At 43.0% G+C, this 27,647-nt stretch overlaps 1 protein-coding gene across 5 annotated transcripts in view; it reads right to left on the reverse strand.

Moving 5' to 3' along the window:
• Positions 1–1,290: 1,290 nt before the first annotated feature.
• Positions 1,291–27,647, reverse strand: part of RAB37 (RAB37, member RAS oncogene family) — a 111,881-nt gene continuing 85,524 nt past the window's right edge. For 2 of the 5 annotated variants that reach the window (XM_072990589.2, XM_072990586.2), the window contains 7 exons: positions 20,297–20,338; positions 18,154–18,220; positions 17,763–17,815; positions 13,796–13,861; positions 10,764–10,820; positions 10,461–10,537; positions 1,291–9,161 (listed from right to left, as the gene is read on the reverse strand). In XM_072990589.2, the coding sequence (XP_072846690.2) occupies positions 9,056–9,161; positions 10,461–10,537; positions 10,764–10,820; positions 13,796–13,861; positions 17,763–17,815; positions 18,154–18,220; positions 20,297–20,338 (468 nt within the window). In that variant the 3' untranslated portion in view covers positions 1,291–9,055. Of the gene's footprint in view, positions 9,162–10,460; positions 10,538–10,763; positions 10,821–13,795; positions 13,862–17,762; positions 17,816–18,153; positions 18,221–20,296; positions 20,339–26,607; positions 26,719–27,647 lie in introns of all 5 variants that reach the window. The other 3 variants (XR_012083821.2, XM_020806267.3, XM_072990587.2) reach the window with 3 other exon arrangements.

The raw sequence follows: 27,647 nt of genomic DNA on the forward strand, positions 1-27,647 counted from the left end.
TGAGAAGTGTATGTTCTGCTGGGACAGGGTTTAAAGGCCAGGCTGCCAGATTGACAAACAGTTGTTAAACTGCCAGACTTGCAATAAAACCAATTATATGAGGCTGGTTTCTACCTTATATGATAAGTGCCGGGATCTAATCTAGTAAGCTCTGATGAGGAGTAAAGTGGACATTCCACAATCACATGTTGGTTCTTGGTTTATAAAACAGGGAAGTGATGGAATTTTAGCCGCTCAGAACGTAGTTGGCTGGAGGCATCTGGCTGGACTGTCTGAAGCCAATGAGTAGACATTTTCGGAAGAAGCTTGGAAAAGCATGAAGATTTTATACTAATGCTAAAGGCCCAAGCCCAAGGGAAGAGGACAAGGCATGGTTAAAATCACAGGCAGAAATGACCTATAGGAGACTAGGAGAAGCTCTGTGCCTGTCAAGGAGGAGGGAAACCCCAGAGGGAGTCTGGAAGATAAAACCATGGCTAGAGTGAAATTGGACTAAATAGCTAGCCTGGGGGAAAGTCCTTATGCGTCTAAACATACAATAGCTCAAGGCTGAGCACAGTGGATCCCAATACTCAGAATCCCATCCTCCCACAACTAGAGTAGGCCTATTGAATCAGTAGGGATTTGGTGAATCAACTCCTCTGCAACTGATTCAATGGACATACTCTAGTTGCGACTGGCTAAGTTAAGCAACAAGACTTCAGCCCACATGTATGGACTGAGGAGGTTCCCATGCCACAGGATACCAGGAGGGCAATGGATGAGAATGCCTGTGCTCTGTGTGTGTGTGTGTGTGGGGGGGGTGTGATGCTTGAAATGTATCTTTACTTTGAGGTGACACATGACTATGCATGCTACAAACAGTAAGGTGCCATCCAGCTGGAACCAACATATAGCGACCCTAATAGAGCTTTCAAGATAAGTGAGATATTTAAGAAGTGGGTTTACCACTTCCACTCCCCTATTGAGTGTCCATGGTTAAGTGTGGAATTGAACCCTGGTCTGCAGAGTCCTAGTCCCTTACTCTATCCACTACACCACTAAACAGGCATGAAAAAGATATGTCTCTTTGGAAACCTGTGTGTGGACAATGCCACTCCTTGTAATTCTTTGTTTCAGGGCAAATTCAATAAACTCTGAGCATAAACAGATAACAGTCACAGACAGCCTCTGTAATCTACAGGGTTTCGAGTCAGACATGTGACTAGACTCTTGGCAAACACGCTTATGAACCATGCCTTGTTGTCCATTTTCATCAACACCATGCTAGCAAATGACACTCACACAGAATGAAGGTGCATGTTTTTAATTGCAAAAACACAATGTGTGAAATAACCTATAGCCTGTCTTAATGTAGGGACTGATTAAACACAATCCTCCAGTTGTTGTTGGACTGCAATTCACATTAGTCCCAGCCAGCGAAGCCAATAGTCAGCAATGCTGGGATTTGTAGTCCATCAGCATCTAGAAGCCCACACTTTATGCACCCCTCCTTAAATGTAAGATGGCTTTTTAATTAGGGGTATTGCCTTTCTGAATAGAAAATGAAAACACTGCAGGGCGCAACAAGAAGTACAGTAACATTCACCAAAGGATGGCAAATACCCCACCCCAATCTACACTGGAAAGCAACCTGAAACTAAACAGGCTCCAGATGGGGAAAAAAAGTTTTTTTTTTTTTTTACAATGTTGGCAGCTTCAGCATAATCTCAGATCTTTCTCTTTATATCCTTCTACCTTGTTGTTTAATAGCAAATAAGGTTAAGAACGAATATTGTTGCAGCTGCTGAATAGAAATCTATTTTCCAAGGGCTGCACCTAACCTCTCTCCACCACCATCTCAAGTGTTGGCCCGGCAGCAGCAGCAGCAGCAGCAATTCTGTTAGTGGGATGATAAAGGTATTTGGAGAATGCTGGAGTCTGCAGTATGAGATGCGTAGGAGGAGGGTTTTAATTTAACAGATCAAGTTTACTTTCCCCTTCACCTTTGGACTATGAAACATGTAGTCAAATTCTGGGTGCTCATTACCTACAGTACGCACTGCACATCTGAATTCTCCCACACCCACGGAGTGTGGCAATGCAAATTCCTGTGAGGGGCAGCCTCTCGATTACCACCACAATTGTGCACATGCTTGCTGGGACGTAGTTTCCAAGCAGAAAAGAGGAGAGATGCAACCCAATCCTAGACAGCGTTACTTGGAAGTAAGTTTTGCTGAATGAAGTGGGGCTTATTTCTGTGTGCCTAAGACAGCAACCCAATCACTCCCTCTAACAGAAGACCCTGGGAATTAATACCAAAAGGAAAGCAATTGAAATGCCAGCAGTAAGAAACAAAACAGAGGTATTTCTCTACCTGCCCAGAGTAATGGCTTGCCACTAGCAGGGTGGGGTACAACTCTAATAAATAGACAGATAAATATTGTATCCCAAGGTTTATGGAAATACTTCTTTTTAACCAAGAGGGCAATTCCTCCCACCACAGCTTATTGAGAAAGGAACATACTTAATACTCACAGACCATCCATTTGGAAAAAATAACAGAAAATGGGCAGGGGGAGGCATGGCATACCCTGGAGGAGGACAGAGTTGGCTGCTTAGAACCCTGAACTACAGCACTTGAATAGGAAGTAGCCATGCCCTGCAAAACTTTATTGCAGATGTCATCTATATATATATATTTAAAGTAAAATCCCATTGAATACCAATGAATGCTGCTAAGTAAACATGCTGCTAATCTTTGAAGAATCAGACATGCACACTTCTCTCTAACATACTGAGGTTTAATTCTGTAACTTTGCAACCAGAAGTCTATAAATAGCAGCCAAGACAAAAAGTGTCACTGTATGTCAAACGGAGTGCTCAAGAACAGGAAATACCCTGCAGGCAAACGTTACTGCAGTGGAGTGGATCTCACAAACTGACTTGGAAGAGCTGGTCTGAGAGCAAATGATGTTTTGAACTCCAGAGCTGGCTGTGACATCCTGGAACTCTACGGGCAAGGAATTAATCAGCAGAAGCAAAACGAGATAGTTTTTCTGATGTATTATTGTTAGACAACAGTGTGGGAAGGCAGAGTTTAGATTGCTGATGAAGGCCTGACATCCTGATGTAATTCACTGGTGTGAAAGTTGTACTACCTTCCTCTTTGCTTTGCCCCTCATTAAACCAGAACAGTGTAATTAGTTGGACACAAGTTATATAAAGGCCTTGGTTAAAATATGATCAGATTCATGGGATGCAGTTCTATGCAAAGGCTGATCACCTGTCACCGTGTTTGGCCCAGGACTCAACCGCCAAGGAGCATCTTCAGCACCTCCTTTTCTGAGATCTCCAGGAGCTTCTGCAAATTACCCAAGCCCTGATAGAGCAATTATAACCAAAAGGAGGAATGGCATTTAAACAGGCATTTCCTTCTCCCTGCCTTTGAAAGCAATAGTAAAGGAATTATTTATGGCGGTTCCAAGGCTGCCATGGATTTCACATTGCTATGTTGGGGATCATTTTTTTGGGACTGGAGTGTTTTGGAACCACAGCCTTTCTTGCTCCTTTAAGTCTTTATTAGAAATTGTGACATAGCTTAAAGTCCTTTTCTCCCCAGCAGCCACAAGAGCTCCTTAAAATAAGAACCATTATCCTGAAGAATTTTCATAAGGTATTAGATTTTACATTAGAATCTGTATACTGTTATCTGTAACATAGTTGTGGTTCTTTTGTAAAAAATAAAAAAATAAAAATCCCAGGACCCATATAATACATATCTGTTTTCCTGGGTCAGGAATGGCACTGAGCACATTGCACAATATTATACAATAACATACTCTGTTAGAGGTTCTTCCTTTCCATTTCAGTTCTTTGGAAGGCTGATCACTGAAATTTGGCAACAGCAGGAAGAAAGATTTGCATTAGCTTTGGCTACAGAACAGCAATGACACCAAACAAAAACAAAGCAGGAAGCTTTTATGATTCCTCTTTGCTTCAAGCTGGCAGCCAAACATTTTACTATGGATCATCCGCCCAAGCAGTTACCTCTCAATCAACAGATGGCAAAGGAGAGAAAGGTTTTGTGCAGGCAGAAGGTAGATTGGTATCAACTTTTACTCAGTTGTTCTGTTGATCTGCACTAGATCACTATGGGTTTCCGATTACCCGTTTTCAGAAAACAGCAATAACTAAAAGGGTTTTCCCTAGCTCACAACAAAACCTGCTGACAAAGAACACTGGAGGGAAATCCAGGAATCAAATTTGTATGGAAGAAATTACGCTCTTGGTTCTGGTATGGATCACAAGTCTCTGGAGTGAAGGTGTGCTCAGATAACACCTTCTTCCTTAGAACCATTGTTTTGCACTTGCCCCAGTTGACGGGTATCAAGTTTTAGTAGAAATCGAAGTGGCTCCTGAGATCCTTGAATGTGCACACACCAAGACAAGATTCTATTTTGAGGACTCTTGTAAAAGGAAAGGCCTCTCCCACGCATTAGACGCAGGCCAGTTTTTTTTTTTAAAAAAAACAATTATTAGAGGAATGTGGCTCAATATAGTGTAATGATGTCACTATTGTTTTGGTTATTCATGAACATATGTTGTAATTTTGATTTTTGTATAACCCTTATGTTTGATATTTTTTAAAATGTTATTGTTTTATTGGGTTGCAAACTTTCCAGAATGGCTTTGCAGTCAGATGTGTGGTATAGAAGTCAAACAAACAAACAAACAAACAAATAAAACCTACATCTGTAATATCATCCTTTATAATAAGAGTTATCACATGCATGGAAGCAGTGAGATTCCTTTGTTCCTGAATAAATGTCCACTAAACTAAATTGCTCCCCATAAGGTGAAGCAACTGGGGATGGACCACATGACTGAAATCCAGGGCATCATGGCCAGCTCAGTTCACCCCTCCCACTTACCAAAGGGTGACCCAGGGAGCAACTGATGATGAGACAGCACCAAATGGGCCATGCCTGAGCATGTAGCCTAGGAAGTAGGATGCTGATACAGACACTGCACATCACATCTTTTATGTTTAAAAACACATAAACAGCCTGAGGCTGTGTATGATTACAGGTGTACATTTTATGGTTCTTACTCCCATGTAAACATGTCCTGTGGAAGGAGCAAACTGATGATTGTTTGATTTAAAATGCAAAACCCTTAATGCAGAGCACTTTCTTCCCCTTTTAAAGGAAGTGTTGGGAAAATATTCTGTTTTTTTTTGTTTGTTTGTTTTTTGCTCTAATGTATCAGGAATGTGGAAGCAATTGTAAAGCATGGGTTAACACAGGCAGAGGAAGTGTTCATTCGAGGCTTCACAACTCAAGCATTATACACCACACTGATGTCTGAAGTAAGGGTGAGAACCATGTGGCCTTGGGGCTCATGTGGCCTGTCAAGTATGTTTTTGCAGCTCCCAGCCCTGTTCTACCCCAGAAATTTCTGACGAAAAAGGATGATTTGCAGCTCCTGGGACTCTCCACAAGTGGTGAACTTAAAATGCAACCCCCCGCCTCCAGACGGTACCCAGTGCAGAAAACTGGCCTCTAGCCCACTAAGTTGCTTACTCTTGGTCTAACTATAGTGGCACCATAAAGCTAGTAAGTGTAGGATCTAAAATGGGAGAGCCCCCCCCCCGGCACTCTCCAATGCCCAAGGATCCACCCACTTCAGGCAAAAAAAAAAAGGCCCAAAAAGCTGATTGTGTCTTCTAGGAGGTGTGAAGTGCAATTTAACCTTCTATTTGACCACCAAACAATGCAAGGGGACTTTTCATTTTAAAACAGCATTTTGTAAGAAAATATGTTGGGGACTGAGATCTGTGTAACAGAAAGGGGAGTGGTCTTCCAATGTCCAGAGATAGGTATCTGCAACCCCTTAAACCTCTGAAAGTTGCCCATCCCAGCTAAAATTATCTCCACCTCCCTAGAAAAGGCTGAATTTAAATTTAATTTATTTTAAAAAAAATAAGCTGCACCAAGCTAAGGAACACTACTGACATTCCCCCCCCCCCCCAAGAGAGTGTGGATGCCATTGTATGTGCTGAAAGGAAAACATCAGGCTTGTACAACCTGTGACCGATGCATCAGGCTTGTACAATGCATATGCATCAGGCTTGTACAACCTGTGACAGAGCGAGCAAAATACAGCCTCTTCAGAGCTTGATAAACACCCTGCCTGTACTGCTAGCCCTATCAAGGATCTGGCAAGCCATAACAGAGGGGTTGCATCTGGTACCCTGTTTCCCCAAAAATAAGATCCCCTGAAAATAAGCCCTAGTATGATTTTTCAGGATGCTCGCAATATAAGCCCTATCCCAAGAATAAGCCCAAGTTAAGTGAAACCCTGCCCTCCACCCTTGTGCAGCAACCAGAAGATGACATGGCTGCATTTGAATAAATGTAGATTGTTGCACATTTAAAAAAATCCCCTGAAAATAAGCTCTAATGCGTTTTTTGGAACAAAAAATGCATATAAGACCGTGTCTTATTTTTGGGGGAACACAGTAGCTCACAAGTTGTGCAGTTCTAGTATATCCTGATTAAGGAACTACTCATCAGCATATGCATAGCACTAAAAGATACTCATCCTGTCTTGTACACAAAGAAGTGGATCACTGGCTTGAGACAAAAAGAAAAACAAGGAACGGGTGAGAATTCCCTTAGGGCAAAGGATGATAATGCCCTCCTCTTTTCAGTGGCTTCATTGTGCTTTTTCCTTGGCGTAGTCATCATCTGCCTTATTCAAGAGAATTTCTGTGCAGAGGCCATCAGAAAGGGGTAGCCTTCATCAAACTCATTTTTGACAGGTGCCACGCCCCTCTGAGGCGGGACACTGCCTTCCTTACCAGCCACAGCCCTTAAATAAAAGCTGAGGCACAAACTAGATGATACAGTTAGCACATCACTGGAATGGGGGCTCCCTGAAATGATAACAAACATGGTTGACCTAGAGTGAACTTCTTCACATTTTGCAAATGAGCCTGCTTTTTGTTAATTTAGTTTTTTTGGACAGTCGTTGGGAGACAAACACAGGCTTCCTGTGCAAGTCTGATTGTGCTTTGAAGGGATGGTTGCCTGGAGGGGGAAAATACTGTAATACTAGGAAGCACCCATCCAAACTGAGCATTTGCCAGGGGAAGAGATAATGCTGCCTCAACTGTGCTGCCATGTGACCAGTCACCAGGCAGAGGTGAAGCAGGAGAGCAGCGGTAGCAATTCTCTCTTAAATCAGCGGTCCCCAACCTTTTCCCAACTGCGGACCATTTGGGAGGCGCTCGCATGCATGTGCACAAGCGCGCTCACAGGGGGCGGAATGTGCTCACGTGCATGTGTGCAATGGCACTCGTGGGGGGGGCAACTCACTGGGGTTAGGAGATCCGTGTCCGCAGCCTGGTCCTGGATAGGCTGTGGACTGCTGTCGGGTCATGAACCAGGGGTTGGGGACCTCTGTCTTAAATCACCACCCCTCTGGCCCCTGAAAACCATACCCACACCTTGGCCAGTGGTGTAACTAATGCCTTCGGCTCAGGGGTCCCTCATGGCCAAGACATTATAGGCAGGGGTGGCCAAAGGAATTGCCTGTGATCCCTCCAGTAGGGGACGAACAATGATATCCTTAAGCACGAGTCCAAATCGAATGATCTGGATGTCTACAAACGAGACATTGCCTCACTCCAAACATAAATGCTCCAGGATTTATTTAACTATGCTACTTCAATAATAGGAACTGGGAAAAGGGAGCCTGCTTCACTCCCTGAAACCCTACCAAAATATATAAGAGATTGAAGGAGTTACAAGGGGCAAACAATTTTACTCCTTTACAAGATCAATAAAGATCGCATCACCAACTACTTATCTGCATAGACAGAATCTTTTCAACCTGATGCCCTCCACATATGTTGGACTACAGCTCGCATCAACACCAAGCAATTCTGCCTTTTGCTGTGGATTATGGGCCCTGCAATCCAACACGTCTGGATGGCATCAAGATAGGGAAGGCTGGAATGGAGGGTGCTAGTGTTTTCCGGAGAGATGTGACAAGTTCCCCACACCACCCCGAGCCTATGATGTTTCGACATGGGTAAAATTCCCTCCCTAGACCAAAGTTGTTAATTTGATGTAAAAGAAAAGAAGAGCCAACTTTTAAATACATTTTTGTTTTTGCTCAGGAAAATACACAATGATCTCAGTGCATCCAGAGCATTCTCCTGACGTAACAGGCACTGTGAATAAATACTTGCTTCTCCTGGTCCTTTCCTTGGGGCAGGAGGAGGAAGGGAGGAGAAGGAAGGAGCCCTGGCTGCAGGATCCTTGGGTGTGGGAAGCAGGAAGGGGCCAGAGGTCAAAAGGAAATCTGTCTCCTTTCTTCATTACTAAATATCCCTGCTAATTTAATTTTTCACATAAAACATCACCTTTTAGGGCAAGGAAAAGGGTGGTGGCCTTTCCCCCTGCCAGTCATGCTCTGGCTGTGACATTAACTCTTCAGCCTGCTGAGAGAGACCTCAAACAGAACGCTCCTAAAGGGCCTGCCAGAAGGAGATGTTTTTTTTTCTTTGTAGATCTTGCATCTCTGCCATCACCCAGTCCCACTGGTCCTGCAGAGGTGGTTTTATCACCGCTCCAGACAGGCCCCATCTAAGTAGGTGGTGAAAGACAGTGGCATGATAGCCAAATGGAATTTGATTAGATTTGGTGAGGCCCATCCCTTTCCTTCTAACTCTGGAAAAGCTGAGCCTTGGTATACATCTCTGCTTGAAGCATATTTCAGCCAATCGTGTGGGCGCACTTGGCCTTTGTAATAATACCTTGCGCACGTCCGCAAGCACACACACATATTCATATATGCCCCCCCACACCTTTCCCCCCAAAAACCAGGCACAACATACTTCTTATCGTCTACAAACAGCATTCTCTAAAAAATATTGTCTTTGGAGAGGATCAACCCCCCCCCCCAAATAACCAGTGCCTTCCCCTGCATTTTCAAAGTGCCAGTCTGCGCCGTGACCTCTTTTCTTGGCACAAGGTCTCCCTGGCCGCCTTTACATCCGTCTCCCTCAAAGGAAGGCACAGCAGCTGGTGCGCTTCTTCTGCGACTCAATATAGTCGTGGATCTGGAATCTGGGCTCCTCTGATTGATTGACAGCTCGTTGTTTGAGTTCTCTGAAAGAACACAGGCAAAACCACCGCTAAGATGGCGTCTCTGCTGAAAGACCCCTTCCCTTACTGTGGAAAAAATATAGTTTGGTTTGTGGGAAACAGGTTTCAGTTTAGCCATACGATGGAACGACAAAGCAAGCATGACAGGAACACAACATCTTCATATCCCTCGCCCACCCCCAAGGGTGCTGACAGCGAGTCCCACCATCATGGCTGAGACCTTGGAAGTCAGTGACACACCCCCTTGAATGTTCTCTCACACAGCGAAGAGTGTGAAGAGTTCAAAAAAGAGAGGCCTCCAAATAATCTGGCTCCTCAACAGAAGGGGAGATGGGAGTTAAGGGTCAGAACTGCCTACGACAAGCCGAGAAAGAAGCAAAAGTGGTGGGAGAAGAAGAGACCTCACTGCAAGTATGGCAGCAGCAGGATAGAAGAAGTAGTCTCCTTTTTAGCATTAAGAGATTTTTTTAGCAAAAGGATTGAAACAAAATAGACCATGTCCTAATGCCATTATATCAATCTATAATGTGACTATTCACAATACTGGCTGGATTCCTATTAGGATGGTTTAGGATCTTGATGCTTGTTGGAACATTTCTTCCACAAAGCAGCCACCCATCCCACCTACGCATCGTAGCCCTTCACGTTAAAAATTGCATCTGAAGAGGCCAAAAGAGCTAGCACCAGGAATTGAGCTTTCTCGGTCACGGCACTTTTCCTCTGGAATGAGTTTCAGAGATTTGCTAAGTGCCATCGTTCTCAGTTTTTAAGAAGCTAATCAAGGCAGAATTATATAAAGCTGCTTTCTACTAGTATTGAACTATTGCAGTTTAAAATGTATTTTAATTTGTATAACTTTGTTTAAAGGTAGGTTTATTGGTTTAGCTAGTAACTGGTTTTTACTGTATTTTTATTTTTAATTGTATGTTAGGAATCACTCAGAGAGTGTTCACACTAATAGTGCAGTATGGAAATAATAATAAATAAATGAGTAAAATACTTACACCTGTTGGAAAATGTTCCAACTCAGAAAAACTAAAGCAACGAAAGCCTTTTAATTTAAGGGGTAGAACCCAAGGGGTAGAAGAATATGATAGCTACATAATTATTAACACTTCATTTAGGGAAGTCAATGATGGTCTACTAGCCACCCCACTTGGATGTTCTATGGTAGCAAAAGGCATTAATGCTACACCGACATGTTATGGGGAAAAGCTTGATATGAAAACAAGATGGCCGAACATCTCTGACGGTTACAAATGCTGCCATTATTCCTTGGAGCGGAGGCAGCCCATGACTCACTTTGCAATGGCCAAAAACGCCAGTTCCACGTTCATACCGGTCTTTGCGCTGGTCTCCATGAAAGGCACTCCATATTCCTGAGGAGAAAACACAGCACACAGATTGGCTGTAGCTATTGACTCCTTTCCATGTCCTTTTCCTGGCACCTCAAAGCCAAACCACCCCCTCCTCGCAACCAAATATTAAGGAGTTATGGAATTAAGGTGTTGTTTGGCTGAACTGCTCAGTGAAAAAAAGGTGGTTCAGCATCCTGCCCGCTCTACATTATGAGGCACTTCCTGGTACCTGTGTTTATCCACTTACCCTGGCTAGTGACTCCCCATCTTCCGTTCTTACTGCTCTTTCACTGCTTACATCAGCCTGCAGACAAAAGAGGGAAAATAAAGATGATAAGCTGAGGCAGAGCATGGTCACACAGCACAATACTTTCATCTTGAGGTTATTTGCATTGGCTAAGATCAAGAAGAGTCCCTTGACAATCAAACAACTGTAACAGTACTAGGCAGAAAGGGCCTGGCATCCCAACAGATCCCATTTTAGCTCTTCTTCAAAATATCAATTTCCTGCAGTCACCTCAAAATTACCTCAGGGTAGCCACTTCACGTTAGCAGGCACTTCCCTCAACCCTGAAGCAAGATGGTCATGGTAGCAGGAAGGATGAAATTTGTAGTTAGCATGGCATAGTGGTCAAAAGCAAAATAGACTGAGTGAATAAAATCTCAGGCCATCAATGCCCTCTGCTGGAAGCTGTTGGTCAGCTAATGCATCCTCTCTTTATTCTTTTGTTGCTGCTGCTGCACACACAAACAACAACAATATCCCACAATGCCTCATTCGTAAAAAAGACAAAAAAAACATTCTGACCACATGTCTCTCAGTTCCAGGAAGTAAAGAAACTATTCTGTTTTGTCATGAAAACATTTCTTGTTCCCCTTCCAGCTCAACATCTAACTGTATGCATTAGCCACATCATAAAGACAGCATTCTCTACTCCCTGCAGTTGGTTTGCTGTTCTAGTAACATGTTGTTAATTTCTCATCTTCTGCTGGTTAATTTATCTTACCCGTTTTATCTAATGAATTTAAGGATGCTTCTCACATCATGTTCTGGAAATTTTCTTTTTAAGGCCAGTATACACAATGGCAGATACTATTCCTACAGTGTTTTTTTCCAGTCTGTCCTGATGTCAAGATCTCCTTTCTTTACTAGCAACGTACCCTCTAATTTTCAGCCCTGCTGGGTGGGGCTCCGGCTCCCAAGCGTCCGGCTTTGCCCCTGCGTGCATGCGTGACTCTGTCCCCCCATACACTGGGTTCAATCACGACCAGAACCTAACATGACTGCTGTGTGGAGAAGGATGAGAGCTGCATGGAGGGAAGAGGAGTTGTGTGCCCAACTTAGCGGGAACCTTGTTCACCAACGCTATAGACCACGAGACTTGATGCCTTCCAGGAGCATTTTGTGTGAGAGCATGGCAAGAACAAACCTCTGTGAGATCTGGGCTTGTGATGAGGAAAAACACAGAGATACAGATGAGCAGAGAGGATGAACTACTTCAACCCAACTGGAGGAATCATCATCAATAACCCTTTTTTTTTTGTTTATGCTGGGTTATACTATTTTTAGAACTAGCATTTCTTTTAATGTATGAGTTGTTCTATAATATTTAAATTGTGACAGATTCTGCAGTCCTTACTGCAGTATATCACAATGGGAAACTTGGTTAAAATAGGCTGACATGGAGAAGTACACTGCCCGTGTTTCTGAAAGTGGAATGGACTGATGACACACACATAAGTGAAGGAAGCACCACCGCCTAGAGTGGTCGTAACTGACTAGATAGGCGGGATATAAATTCAATAAATAAATAAATAAATAAATAAATAAATAAATAAATAAATAAATAAATAAATAAATAAATAAATAAATAAATAAATAAGCAAGGTGGCAAATGCTTGTTCACATATCTTCGTTACATACATGTATCTTACATACGCTTTTATAAATATATACAAAATTAAACATGGGCACTGCCTTTGGACAAATGTGCTAAATTAGACTGAATCAAGGGCATTTCTATGATTTTGGGGCAACTACAGGGTGGAGCAAGAAGCCACTGTCTATCCTGAGGGGTGGAGCAACAGATCCTCCATAATAACCCATTCAACATTTGTAGAGTTAAAAAGATAATCCAAGGATTTGAACCGAGGAAAGGGAAAATAAAAAATAACACAGACTGAATTGCTGGCTTCAGAAAAGAAGCTTTCTGGAAGGGTGATTGCTGTGTGGGCTTTGAGTTCAAACAAGCAGCTTTACAAATCACTGCTGTTCATGTTTCCCCCTATTTAGGGGATTTATTAGCTCTTCCTATGCATTTCCGGAAATGCATTGATAATGTTACAGACCAGGAGATGGAGTGGGTAAAAAGGTTTCCCAGGGAGTACAGGAATGCTTCAGCCCTCAACTGTACATTGTCTACTCAGGTACAGAGTGGATTGGAGGACTTCCATAGACCCCTAGTTCAAACCTAAAGCTTCCTTACTAGAATCAAAGCAGAATTGGAAGCTGAGCAAAAAAATACCCTGAAGAAATCTGAAAACTGAGCAAAACAAAGTCATAAGACAACATTTTAAAATCTAGAAAGAAAAAACCCAACCATCCAGTTACATTCTTGAAAATTTTCTAACTCTGCTCCCTTTAACAGCAGTTGAAGGGTTAATAAATCTGTTCCCCATTCCATATAAAAACAACTCCTGGTACCATCTTAATCCTTACTCCAAACACCTGGGCTGTCTTGTGTATATATAGCTTATCTTATATACATTTGGGCTTTGCATTGGAAGACCTTTTGGCCCTACTGTTTACTTCTCTCTCTCTCTCTTCCCCCCACCTTGTCCTGTGCTTCATTTTGATGTCACTTTGTGTATCTGATTTAGTCCATGAAAGCTTTTGCCACAATGGCTACATCTTTAAGATACTTTAGGAACGTTTTTTGTTAATACCTGATCAGACGGAGGAGACAGTCTAGCATTTCTAAGACACTGAGACAATTGGAAAGCGCACCAGGCTAGGCGAGTGGGGAGCAAGCCCCCATAGCACATAATGTTGTTGCAGCCCACAAGAAGCCTCTTGGAAGTACTCATCCATGGACAGAGTTATCGAAAGCAGAAGCAGCATAAAGAAATTTCTCTTGCTTGCTGATTACAGCAGAGAACTGGGGTACACCCAACAATAATTGAAGATCTCAGTGAGAAAATAGATCAAAGTCAAGGAACTGAGCAGCGGTCACAACAAAACAACACGGATCAGCATCATCAACAGGAAATAGTACACACCTTATTGCCTAGCAGCATAATGACCACATCCCTTTGGGCATATTCATGGATCTCTGTGAGCCAGGCCTGCAAGAGGTTGGGGAAAGCAAGAAAAGGAACAATTTAGTGTGATGTCCAACTATGATGGCTAGCATTATGTAATAATGAAATCTGGGAGAAGTAAAAATCTACATATGGAGGCATGTGGGCTCCTAAAGACAGATTGGGCTGAGGGGCCACCCATCACTTGGGGTTGCTTCTCCTGGTAAGGAGACACAGTAACATGAACCACCCATTTGATCATCAGTTTGAAAGCATTACAGGTCCCCTGTGTGGAACACCACCCTGTAGAGGCGTTATCTGAGTAAGGTGGACAGCTTCACTTAAACAGCTTGTATAAAGCAAGATCCCCTTCATGGATTGCTGTCTTGTCATGGCAAAGGGACTCGAGTAATTCAGAGAACCTATGGGCTATGCCGTGCAGGGCCACCCAAGACAGACAAGTCATAGCGGAGAGTTCTGACTAAACGTGATCCACCTGGAGCAGGAAGTGGCAAGCCACTGCCCTTCACTATCTTTGCACAGAATACCCCATGAACATAAACAAAAGGCTAAAAGATATGACACTGGAAGATGGAACCCTCAGGTCGGAAGGCGTCCAACATGCTACTGAAGAAGAGCGGAGGACAAGTACAAGTAGCTCCAGAGCTAATGAAGTGGTTGGGCCAAAGCCGAAAGGATGCTCAGCTGCGGACGCGCCTGGAAGTGAAAGGAAAGTCCGATGCTGCAAAGGAAAATACTGCATAGGAACCTGGAATGTAAGATCTATGAACCTTGGTAAACTGGATGTGGTCAAACAGGAGATGGCAAGAATAAACGTTGACATCCTGGGCGTCAGCAAACGAAAATGGATAGGAATGGGCGAATTCAATTCAGACGATTATCATATCTACTATTGTGGGCAAGAATCCCGTAGAAGAAATGGAATAGCCCTCATAGTCAACAAAAGAGTGGGAAAAGCTGTACTGGGATACAATCTCAAAAATGATAGAATTATTTCAATACGAATCCAAGGCAGACCTTTCAACATCACAATAATCCAAGTTTATGCACCAACTACTGATGCTGAAGAGGCTGAAATTGACCAATTATATGAAGACTTACAACACCTTCTAGAACTGATATCAAAGAAAGGTGTTCTTGTCATTATAGGGAATTGGAATGCTAAAGTCGAGAGATAAAAGGAACAACAGGTAAGTTTGGCCTTGGAGTTCAAAACAAGGCAGGGCAAAGGCTAATAGAGTTTTGTCAAGAGAACAAGCTGGTCATAACAAACACTCTTTCCCACCAACATAACAGGCAACTCTACACATGGACGTCACCAGATGGGCAATACCGAAATCAGATTGATTATGTTCTCTCCAGCCAAAGATGCTCTATAAAGTCAGCAAAAACAAAACCTGGAGCTGATTGTGGCTCTGATCATCAGCTTATAGCAAAACTCAAGCTTAAACTGAAGAAAGTAGAAAAAACACAGATTTAAGGAACTAGATTTACTGGACAGAGTGCCTCAAGAACTATGGATGGAGGCTCGTAACATTGTACAGGAGGCAGCAATAAAAACCATCCCAAAGAAAAAGAAAGGCAAGAAAGCAAAGTGGCTGCCCAATGAGGCCTTACAAATAGCAGAGAAGAGAAGGGAAACAAAATGCAAGGCAGGTAGGGAAAGTTACAGAAAATGGAATGCAGACTTCCAAAGAATAGCAAGGAGAGACAAAAGGGCCTTCTTAAATGAACAGTGCAAAGAAATAGAGGAAAATAATAGAAACGGAAAAACCAGAGTTCTGTTCAAGAAAATAGGAGATATTAAAGGAACATTTTGTGCAAACATGGACAAAAATGGTAGGGACCTAATAGAGGCAGAAGACATCAAGAAGAGGTGGCAAGAATACGCATAGGGATTATACCAAAAAGATCTGCTTGTCCCGGACAACCCAGATAGTGTGGTTGCTAGCCTTGAGCAAGACATCCTGGAGAGTGAAGTCAAGTGGGCCTTAGAAACCTTGTCTAACAACAAGGCTAGTGGAAGTGATGGCATTCCAGATGTTTTATTTAAAGTCTTAAAAGATGACGCTGTTAAGGTGCTGCACTCAATATGCCAGCAAGTTTGGAAAACTCAGCGGTGGCCAGAGGACTGGAAAAGATCAGTCTACATCCCAATCCCAAAGAAAGACAGTGCCAAAGAATGCTCCAACTACCATACAGTTGCACTCATTTCACACGCTAGCAAGGTTATGCTCAAAATCCTCCAAGGCAGGCTTCAGCAGTATGTGGACCGAGAACTCCGAAGGGGCAGAGGAACTCGAGACCAAATTGCTAACATGCATTGGATTATGGAGAAAGCAAGGGAGTTCCAGAAAAATATCTACTTCTGCTTCATTGACTACGCAAAAGCCTTTGACTTTGTGGACCACAGCAAACTATGGCAAGTTCTTTAAAAAATGGGAATGCCTGACCACCTTATCTATCTTCTAAGAAATCCATATGTGGGACAGGAAACAACAGTTAGAATTGGATATGGAGCAACTGATTGGTTTAAAATTGGTAAAGGAGTACGACAAGGCTGTATATTGTCTCCCTGCTTATTTAACTTATATGCAGAATACATCATGCAAAAGGGTGGACTGGAGGAATCCCAAGCCAAAATTAAGATTGCCAGAAGAGATATCAACCACCTCAGATATGCAGATGATACCACTCAGATGGCAGAAAGTGAGGAGAAATTAAAGAACCTCTTAATAAGGGTGAAAGAGGAGAGTGCAAAAATGGTTTGAATCAACATCAAAAAAACTAAGATCATGGCCACTAGTCCCAGAGTCTCCTGCTTCTTGGGAGGAAAATGACAAACCTGGACAGCATCTTAAAAAGCAGAGACATCACCTTGCTGACAAAGATCCGCATAGTCAAAGCTATGGTTTTTCCAGTAGCGATGTATGGAAGTGAGAGCTGGACCATGAAGAAAGCTGACCGCCAAAGAATTGATGCTTTTGAACTGTGGTGCTGGAGGAGAACCTTGAGAGTTCCCTGGACTGCAAGGAGAACAAACCTATCCATTCTGAAGGAAATCAACCCTGAGTGCTCACTGGAAGGACAGACCTTGAAGCTGAGGCTCCAATACTTTGGCCATCTCATGAGAAGAGAAGATTCCCTGGAAAAGACCCTGATGTTGGGAAAGAGTGAAGGCAGGAGGAGAAGGGGACGATAGAGGATGAGATGGTTGGACAGTGTCACCGAAGCGACCAACATGAATTTGACACAACTCCCTGAGGCAGTGGAAGACAGGAGGGCCTGATGTGCTCTGGTCCATGGGATCACGAAGAGTCGGACACAACAACTAAACAACAACATAAAGCAAGGTAGCCCTGAGTTGAAAGCCAGGGCTACACTGAATTGTTTCATGCTATAAACAGATCTGCTGACAACCACTTCATCCCCATTCTACACTACAAGTGGATTTGCCTAAAATAAATGAATGTTCTCTCTCCATTGACACCTGCCTCCTTTCTCCTTCCCTCCCAATGCTCACCTATAAAGTGACTGTTCCTTGGGGCATGGGTTTGTCCTCTTAGACTTTGCAGAGTGCCATACATGCTGACAATGCCACACTTATTGATCTATCTGGCAGAATTAGTGGCACTCAAGCTCACTGTAAATATTTGCTTCCATCAATATCCAATAATGTCTGAAAGTCTACCATGAAAAGCTCCCGGTGATTTCTCCATCCCAAATTGCTGTTCACTACAAATGCAGTCCAGGTGCTTTCTTATTTAAATTCCACCACCACCAACTATATGGTACCCTTAAGTTCCCAGTTTGCTCCCCTGATGAATGGAGGAGACTCCATCCTAGTAGGAATAAGCAAAGGCTGGGTGATCATTATGCTTCAGTGCTACATTAGGTCTTCAGTTTGCAGACATTCAACACCTACCCGAATATTGTCAAAGGACATACGGCTGGTGATATCATAGAGGAGGAGGAGTGCTGGAAGACAAAAACATACGGATTTCATTCCCTTCCGGCAGTAACAAGCTACTATGAATATATGGAGCTACCTTATACTAAGTCAAACCACTCATCCATTTGCCCATGCCTTACATATGCTGGTCAACAGCAGCAGTCTAAAATCTCTGTCAGGTGGGTGACTCCAGCTTTCCTGCCTGGGAACCTGAGACCTTCCTGTGTGCCAAACAGTAGCTCTACCTCAGATCTATGGGGTATTCACATTTTTATCAGATTCTCCTAGTAAACGGCTGCTTCACAGAGAATCCCAACTCTGATCTAACTTGGGATGGAACAAGACACCCTTATGGAAAACCAACCCTGTGCATCACGGTAGTAAGCATGAGTCACACTCCGGAAGCGCTCCTGGCCAGCAGTGTCCCAGATCTGCAACAAGGCAAGAGAAAAGTCTTTTTTATTCGACTCCGTTATCAGAACATAGACGTGAAGCCAATGCCAGTGTGGGCAAAACACCTCTGCACAAAAGAAAAACCCATAGGCAACTCTTTTTTTTTTTGTGAACACATCTGTCAGGTCTAAAGGCTATGACTAGTGGTTCCTCCACAGAGAGTGTCATCTAGCACCTTTTTTGGTGTCATTCTGGTGCCTTTAAATTTTTTTTTCTTTAATCTTTCTTACTTCTTCCTAACCAGAGATGGATTGACTAAGCCATGGCATTGACCTTGCAAGACCTGAGGAGGGCTGTTACAGACAGGACCTTTTGGAGGCTATTACCAAAAGTCAGAAGCAGTTTGATGAACACAACAGCAACAGTGTTCAACTATTTTGACTCTCTAGTTTTGTATTACACATTTCTTGGTGTTTTTATTATTAATGAATTTAATATTGGGGATTTCTCTCCTTCTTACGAATCCCTGAGAATTCCAGCCTATAAACATGTCAAGTCAGGTGAAAATAAATCCTACATAAGGTATTTCGGTAAAGATAATGTCAGGAATTATTGGATGCTTGAAAAACAGTAAGGACAAAATGTGGAGTAACCGTTCAGAATTCACAAAGCTGTAACAAGTAAAAACTGCTACCCTGAAGGCTATCTCCAGGGTCCAATTAACAAGTCTTTTGTGTTGAACTGCTTGGTGCCATACATGGCTTCCTAGGAAATCTTGTCTGACTGACTATACCTGTGATATCATAAATAGACAGCATGGCCAGACATTCCAATTCCTTGCTATCATAACAATGCACAGTAATGAAGCAAGACCTTGACCCAAAAAATCACATGCACTGGTGCTCAGAGACTGCACCAAAGATAAAGTTACATGCACTTTCTGTAGTTGAGCTCATCCAGTATGGCACATCCCTTTAGGGAAAACCACAGCTTCTGATCAGTCCTACAGATCATAGGAAGACCAAATATAGGCTATTTTGCCCTATTCGGTCTCCTGGGGGAAACCAGCCATTGAAATATCTTAAGTCTTTGAAAGAGGAGCCTAGGATGCCCCTCCAGATTGCATGCTTTTTATTTGTTTGTTTCATTTATATGTCGCCTTTCTCTCAATCCTAATAATACTGTTGTCCCATCAACAAACATGGAATTATCCCCCTTCATACAGAATTTTCCTTAGTATGGGGGCAAAAAAGAGGAGGGAACAGATAGGAAAATTTTTCTTTGTGAAATCATCCAGTTTTTAACCCCTGTGCCTGTAATATGTGGCGGAGTGCTATTAGGAGACAGGTCTCTAGTTGTGCCGTGTGCTCCCAGGGGCATCTGGTGGGGCCACTGTGAGATATAGGAAGCTGAACTAGATGGGCCCTTGGCCTGATCCAGCCAGGCTCTTCTTATATTCTTATGTTAATATGTGCATAACACATTGACTGAAGTCTTGTTCAGTTGCAATGCGGGTGTAACCTTGAGTTATGCCCCTGACAGTTGTAACTGCACCAAGGGGGAAGTGCTATTTCCAAAGTAATTCTGACAGCACTTTGTGTGATTGGTTGAAACAGGAACCTCATGACCAAATGCCCAAATGATTTGTGCAGTCCCTTGTTGACAGGGTGAAACACCCAGCACATCTACTCTGGCATAACCTTATGTCTGCCTCAACAAACAGGATTCTGGCCATAGATGTGTAGTTATTAAAATATTTCTGTATGTCACTTCACACCCAATTTATGATGATCCTCATAGGGTTTTCAAGGTATATGAGTTAAGTAACCATTCTACAAGTGCCACAGCCCCAGTGAGTTTCCACAGCCAAGCAGAAATTCGAATCTGGGTCTTCTAAGTCTTGAGCTATCACTCTAACCATTATACTACAATTGGTGAAAATATTTCTAACCCACCTTATACTGATACATCTGTAACAGCTAAAGCACAGCTATAGATAGAACTCACTCTTCCTGTGGCAGATGAAGGTAAAGGGATATTTTAAAAAAACCCAGGAAGAAAAGCTGTATCTGTTCACAACGCAAGCGACTTCGGAGGAAGTTCATCAGACTTACCTGCAGTTTCACTTTGACACCATCTACTGTCACTACTTTGTTCTGAAAAAAAAAAGATAAAATAAAACCACACTATTGAGTCGGCTAATAGCAGGGATTGAAATGAAAGCTCTGGCTTTCCCTTTAAATTACTCAAGGGAAAGCCAGCTATTACACTCTTACAAGACAAAGTTTAAAGTGTATCAACAGCAATTCAGTCCTGCTGGGCAAAAACTCTCTTGGGGGGGGGGGGCGGGAGAAAGAGAGAGTCTATCTTTCTCAGTGTTTTGCCAGGAGCTCTGGAAACAGCTCACAGGATGTGTGTCAAAAGCATCTCTTGCTGCTTCCTAGCCCACTCAAAAGGATGTGCAGCTCTTGGGGGGGGGGGAGAGTTTGAATGTAAAAGGCAATGCCGCTACACCATTTTAGGCTTATATACACAGGCCTCAAAGGAGCAGAGGACAAGAAACCAGTTTGCCTGATGAAGTACCACGTTTTCCATAACTCTCAGTGATCCTCATACAGGAAATGGCAGGAATCAATAAAATCTACAAATTCTTCTGCTTCATGTTGTGGGTTGTCTTAATTTAACGCCACCTGACCACATCAAATGAAATTTCTGGCTCACGATGAAGTAAAGAATCTCAGGGGAACTGGCACATTGCCGGAAGGTGAGGGGGAGAGATCAATTCCAAAACAAGACTGCTGATTGCCATCAGATAAAGCTGTCAGTGGCGTCATGCTATCTACTAACCCACAGCATTTGACCCTAACACTCAGAGGATTAATATATTCCGAGAAGGGGGAGATGTGGATTGAAAACAAAATAGAAGCAAAACAAGCTAGCCCCACTAGGGAAAGAGAAACTAAGATTAATCGAAAGTCCAATTTCTACCACACACTTTGGGTCAACTTAGATTTTGAGAGGAATGTGCCTTCCCAACAAATTGCCAGGGTTTTTTTACTCCCCACAATCCAATCTCCCTAGAGACACTTGCCTCTGAAATCTGATTTAGGGTTAGGATTGGTTTCCCTATTAATAACCAGTCACAAAGTAAAGCATGGTTAAAATGCAAAGTGAGAAGAAGCAGGTATGTTTCATCATTTGGGAGCACTGCTTCTAAATAAGTGCTTCCTGTATCACGTAGGTTGACCTTAGAAATCATACTCAACAAAGTAATCAAGACTAGAGTACAACAGTTCTTAAATTCGTACCCCTGTCCTTCAGACCTGCCCCACTATGAATCCTTCTGCTTTGTTTCCTCTTCCGCATTGAATTCTAAAACTCCCTTTACATTTCCTGCTAATGAGTTTTTATTTATCAGATATATTATTCATAGACATTATCCATATTAATTGATCTCAAGCAGACAAACAACAGAGAAATAGGAAAAGGCCAAGAAACTCTAGATGCAAAATATAGTTTTCTACCATAACTGTTGACAGGCCCTTGTATATCCCAGTTACAATGGTTCACATTTTTACTCTGCCATTTGTTGGAGGAGTTACAGGTGGCATCAGAGTTTCTTTCCTGTGTCACCTTTAGAACAATCCTGTGGGGTACACTGGGCTGAGAAGCTGTGACTAGCGCAAAGTCACCTAATGAGCTTCATGGCTGAATAGAAACTTGGGTCTGGTGGTCGCCATCCTGTCACAGCAGTCACTACCCCACAATGTCTTCCAATCAGGTGACTGGCTGGAGAAGACATCTCTTGAGCCAGAGTGGCAAGCTGAGCATTGCTGCCTGGTGGAAATAATGTGCAGGAATTAGATTAATGTATTGGAATGGTCTTTTAGGCCAGATAGGCTGGGTATAAATCAAATAAATAAATAAATAAATTTATGCTCATCTGTAAAGTGTCTGTGAGAGAATGGTCAGCTCTTGATTCAGGAGGGCTGTTTTCTTTTTCTTTAGTATTGACACACTCAGCTACCATATTTGTATACCATGTGTGCGCGCGCGTGCATGCACACGCATAGGCACACATACATACACAGTGGCAGGCCCTCCAGAGGCAGGACAAACCTTGGGGATGCAGAGACCGGCATTAGCCTAGCACTAGCAGCCCTCCTTAAAGGGCATTAGTTGGTTGGAATCACCGTGGAGACCTAGGCCCCAGCCCAAGCCTAAAGACAGTGCTGGCTCTGTCACTGGAACTTGGCCCAGGCTGGGGATGGAAGGCCGCAGGGGGCTAACTGGGTCCCCTGTTCTAGTGAGTGGGCAGGATGGGAAAAGTCAAGTGCCTGCTTGAAGTCAATCCTACTGACTAACTCACAAATGCATGTTTCCTAAATCAGGTTTCTCTGGCAATTGCAATACAAGGGCAGGAACCACAAAGAATTGGCAGGGATACTTAACACTCCCCCTGCATGCTATTACTCTCCTTTGCAGCCTCTTCTTCTCTCATCCAGCTGTGGTTGCTTATGTATTTGGAACAAACAATAGAGAAAATAATGGAGAGTGGGCAGTGAGAACAGATACAAAGAGGAAGGTTAAACATCTGTCTACCATCCACCAGTTCTCCCCCTGCAAATGTCCCCGTCTAATAGCACCAGGGTTACAAAGGGAAATATTAGCGACAGGTAGTTTTACCCCCAAAGCAGCATTGATCATCCTCGTATTTGCAATATTGTGCTATAGCATCCTTTATTTATTTATTTATTTATTTATTTATTTATTTATTTATTTATTTATTTATTTATTTATTTATTTATTTATTTATTTATTTATTTATTTATTTATTAGATTTCTATCCCACCCATCTAGACCAAAAGTTTACTCCGGGCGGTTTGCAAATTTAAAAACAATAAAACCAATAAGCATATGTTATAAATCGAAGATGGCAAAAGTATATGAAATTAAGATATGGCAGGAGGGAAAGGCTGCCCAAATAGTCAGGTTTTAAGTTTGTTTCTGAAAACACCTAGAGAGGGAGCCAGGCGGATCTCCATAGGCAAGTTGTTCCAGAGGCGAGGGGCCATTGCTGGGAAGGCCTGGTTCCTTGTTCTTTCCTTCCAGACCTCCCACGGCATTAGGCGTGCTCAGCTGCCTGGCCTGGTTGGAATGAGTGACTCTGGCAGAACTAGGTGGGAGAAGGCCACCTTCCTTCTTTATTATAATCAGCAGTTACTGCAATACAGTGGTGGTGAAAGAGTTGGGGGGTAACATTATGTTAGGGAAGCTGTGCAGCTGCCCCAATTTGCATTCTGTTATTTGAAAGGATATTTTTAGTGTTTCTGTATTTGATTCATAAAGGCTGTTTATTTTTTTGTTGTACACCACCCAATTTTTCTAAATGGGTTGTATAAAATCAAATAAATAAATGAATAAAGCAAAAGCAAAGCGTGCTGCTTATATACCGCCCCATAGCACTTCAAGCACTCTCTGGGTGGTTTACAAGTTAAATATGCAGGCTACCCATTGCCCCCCCCCCAGCAAGCTGGGTACATCCAAACATTTTTAGTAATGTTTTCTAGGAGAAGTACATGAAGTGACATCAACTCATATTTTTTGTTCTCGAGATAGAATCATACTGGTTAGTTACACCAGCATTAGTGGAATGGTATTAACTGCAGCAGCAAATGGTTTAAAGGTTCCTACTTTCTTTCTCATTATGTATCAGCCATGTGAGTTGGTGTGCGAGAAAGGACACAAGTGGCAGCTCATTAATTAGTGGGTGCCATTTATGCCACTTCACTTATATCAACATGGCCAATCAATAGGATTCTAGTCACTAAATGTTCTCCAGAGACAAGGAGAGCAATTTAGGCTACTGATGTGTTTTCCATAATGTCAGTCAGTTAAAACTTCTCTACCATTTAAGCAGAGTCAAATATGAGTATTGTTTAAGGTGTGGAGACATTTTGCCAAAGTATCGCCCTTATTTTTTCCCCCAGTATTAAATCCCAATGATATAAAGGCTTCCAGTTCCACATTCCTCAGACTTTGTTTCAACAACCCTTCATTCTACAAACTGGATAGATTGTTCGCCCAACAAATGTCATGGTCATACCACAAAGTGATGAAAGCGGTTCCCTGGAGCTGAGAATAAGAGATGTCAACATACTGAAGATTCTTTGTGGCAACAGTTCAATTCAATACACACATCATCACTTACAGAATCAGTGTTCTCAAAGTGCTGAACTCATAAAAATAGGAAATCTCTGGAGGATAGTAACTGAAGGTCTCCCCTGAGACATCCCATGCAGCTGCTTGCTAAAATATTCCTTTGAACGCTGCAACTTTTCTAATGCTCAGAGGGAAATGTGCTCCTGAAAGGCTCACCAGCTTCACAATTTGTCTAACAGGTAAGGCTGTAGGGCTTAGGAAATGGAGAAAGGTCATGCTAAAGGTCAGCTTTTCCCATCACAGTAGCAGCAAGAGAAACAGCATCTCCTGAATTTATTCTATAATTCAGATGGAGATTTCTGGTCCTGTTCATGCAATATCTTGGCAATACTGCACATTAAATTTGGACTTCCCATGCCTAGTACTGTCCAGCAGTAACAGACTTCAATTCCTGTCAACCCCAGACAGGAATATGCTGGGCAAGCCAACTAGGAATGATGGGAGTTGTAGTCTGACACATTTATTGGGCACAGGGTTGGAAAAGGCCATGCAGGCAGTTGCTGAAAAATTGCTTCCACATGCCTTGGGTTACAGATTGCAGAATTTGTCTAGGTAACCAAGGGTTCAGTCAAATGACAGAGATTTTTTTTTCCAGTGCTATGTCAGTGGCAGCAAAACCAGTGTCCTTTGTAGATCCCAGTGCAGTCAACGTGAACCACAATGCGCTGGTGAAACCCTGATCACAAGAGGTTTTTCAATGCTACATTGCAAGATAACCTGTTATTTGATTCTCATAAGGTAGGGGGTGGGAATGTTTGGAGTCAGGCAAGAGGAAAGCTTGAGGGAGAAAAATTCAGAAAAACCTGGCTAGGTTTAGCATGAAGCGGCCACTCACTTAACTGCCAAGGTCTCCAACTTCACAAAACAGCTCATAATACAAGGTTTAAGAAAACCCTTATTACTTTTTAGTCTTCCTAAGATATACAAGTGTTCAGAATTCTACATAAAGGTACACTAAGATGTTTCGGTGCCTGATGGAGAAAAGCCAGGTAACTCAGCACCTCAACATGGGTTTAAACATAATGACTAGATAGACAAAATTTGTGCCCCCCCATATTTTGAGGCAAATGTGTCCAATTGCACAGGAATCCTCCAGAAAGAATAGAAAGGTTACTATGCTAAGCTACATAGGATCAATTATCAATATGCAGAAATAGGAAACAATAGTCTACTGTTTAAAAGATCAGCGGATTCAAATACAAAATTCTGTGCTTTCAATCTGTCCAAAGAAAGGTTTTAAGGAACTAGGGATAAAAACAAAACAAATAAAACAGCCCGATACAAAATGGCGTTAAGCAAATGTAGAAACTTGGCATGCCTGATTTTTATTCTTCAACAGCCACATAGGATCAGGATGGGGAGGGAGATCTTGCCTCTTCACCCCACAGTGCCACCTTATCCCCAAATTGCCTTTAGCTCAGGAGAGCCACTTCTGCTGCCACCAAAGAAGCCTCCCTCCAATGACTAACAGTTTTGGGTGCACAAAGGGCCAGCCCAAGCCCTCCCATCACCCTAGGGAGGAACAGAAAGGCCGCATCACATACCATGAGGAGAAGAGGGTGACGGCACTTTTCTTCCCACCACTGCCTACCTACATATCCCAGGCACTCCTCGGCTGACCATTACGTGAATAATGCCTTGGCCCTGCCTGAAGGACCAAGGCATTATTCACATGGCTGGCTAAGGGTCCACTACTAGGGTATTCAAATGAGTAGTGATGGGGAGAAAAATGCACCACTGATGCCACTGCCTCCACCTCGTGGTGACTGGTGCACAGGGCAGCAGAAGGTGATGCTTCTCTTCCCATTCCAGGTAGGGAAGAGGAAGCTAAGGACAATGACAACCAGTTCAGGCAGTGGAGGCTGAGCGGTGGCATGGCTCCACAGCCATTCCCTGCACATCACCACCACCTGGGGTGAGTGCCTCAATCTGCCCTGTGGCTTCAGCAGGCTTGAGTATACATAAGAGATTTTTGTCGGGACCGCAGCAAAGGTAGAAAAGGTCCAATGAAACCTTTCTGTGTTATGAGATTCTGATCCTGCTTGCTATTTAAAAGACACAAATCAAGCATGGATACACATGCAATGGTCATATCACATCTGGCCTGCCTTGTCCTCATCTCAGTGGAAACACAGCTGGATGCCTGACAACTGCGCCCCCCCCCGCATCTTCCTTTAGGTTTTGGCAGCTGTAGCAGTCTCACCCGGAAGTCTATGCCGACAGTGGCTATGAAGGTTCCCGAGAGGAAGGCCCCGTCTTTGAACTGGATGAGGAAGCAGGTTTTCCCCACGCCTGAATCGCCAAGCAGCATCACCTACAACATGGGGTGCAAAAGCCCATTAATAGTGCAAGGTGGCAGGAGCACATAACTTTCAGTGTGGCTGGACTGGAGCGGTTGGGCCAGAAGAAGAACTGACAATCCAGGGTCTGGTCATGGCAGCACTCCTTCCCGTTCCAGTGAGCGTACTATGGACTGCCCTTAGTTACTGCTAAGCCTGGTCCACTTCTCTCTCCGTACTCCTACTGAGTTTTTGGATGGGTGTTCACATAACAGGTCACTTCTCTTTTCTTTTTAGATTATTTTTGAATATCCTGTTACACAGAGACATACAGTACACTGTAGAGTTGGAAGGAACCCCAAGAGTCTCTGAGTTCAACCTGCTGCCAGAACAAGATATCCAGAAGCGTCTCTCCTGTTGGAGACAAAATAGAACTTTAAAAATGTCTTTTCTTTTTCATGCTGGCTGGGGGATTCTGGGAGTTGTAGTCCAAAAAGGTAAATTTTCCAAGCTCCGATCTGGAAATACCTGAACTCCAATACTTGAGAGTTTCACAAACATAGAAAATAGCTGGTCTTCAATCTCCCCTTAAACTTTCCAGACATATCAAAGAATGCAAGCAATCCTTGAAACCTTTTTATTTCTATCTGTAGTGCTGCGCATGATGCTAACAAAGGATAATCTAGGACAATCTTTGCATATTCTGCTCCGCTTTACATTTTCTGACCAAGAAGGTCAGAAAAATCAATATATATCCTCTACTCCATGCCACAGCTACAAACCTCTGCAGAGAATTTCCCTTCTGTTCTGCTTATTGAATGGAACCCATAAACCAAGAGCATTGCTAGAACACTTAGATGGACCAGCTAATCTGGTATCCTGCTGCCCATGCTGGCCAACCAGATATTTGCAGGAAGGCCACAGTAGGGCAGGAAGGCAACAAAAGCAGCACGGGCTGAACGGT

Source organism: Pogona vitticeps, chromosome 2, assembly GCF_051106095.1.
Source record: "Pogona vitticeps strain Pit_001003342236 chromosome 2, PviZW2.1, whole genome shotgun sequence".
Lineage (NCBI taxonomy): Eukaryota > Metazoa > Chordata > Lepidosauria > Squamata > Agamidae > Pogona > Pogona vitticeps.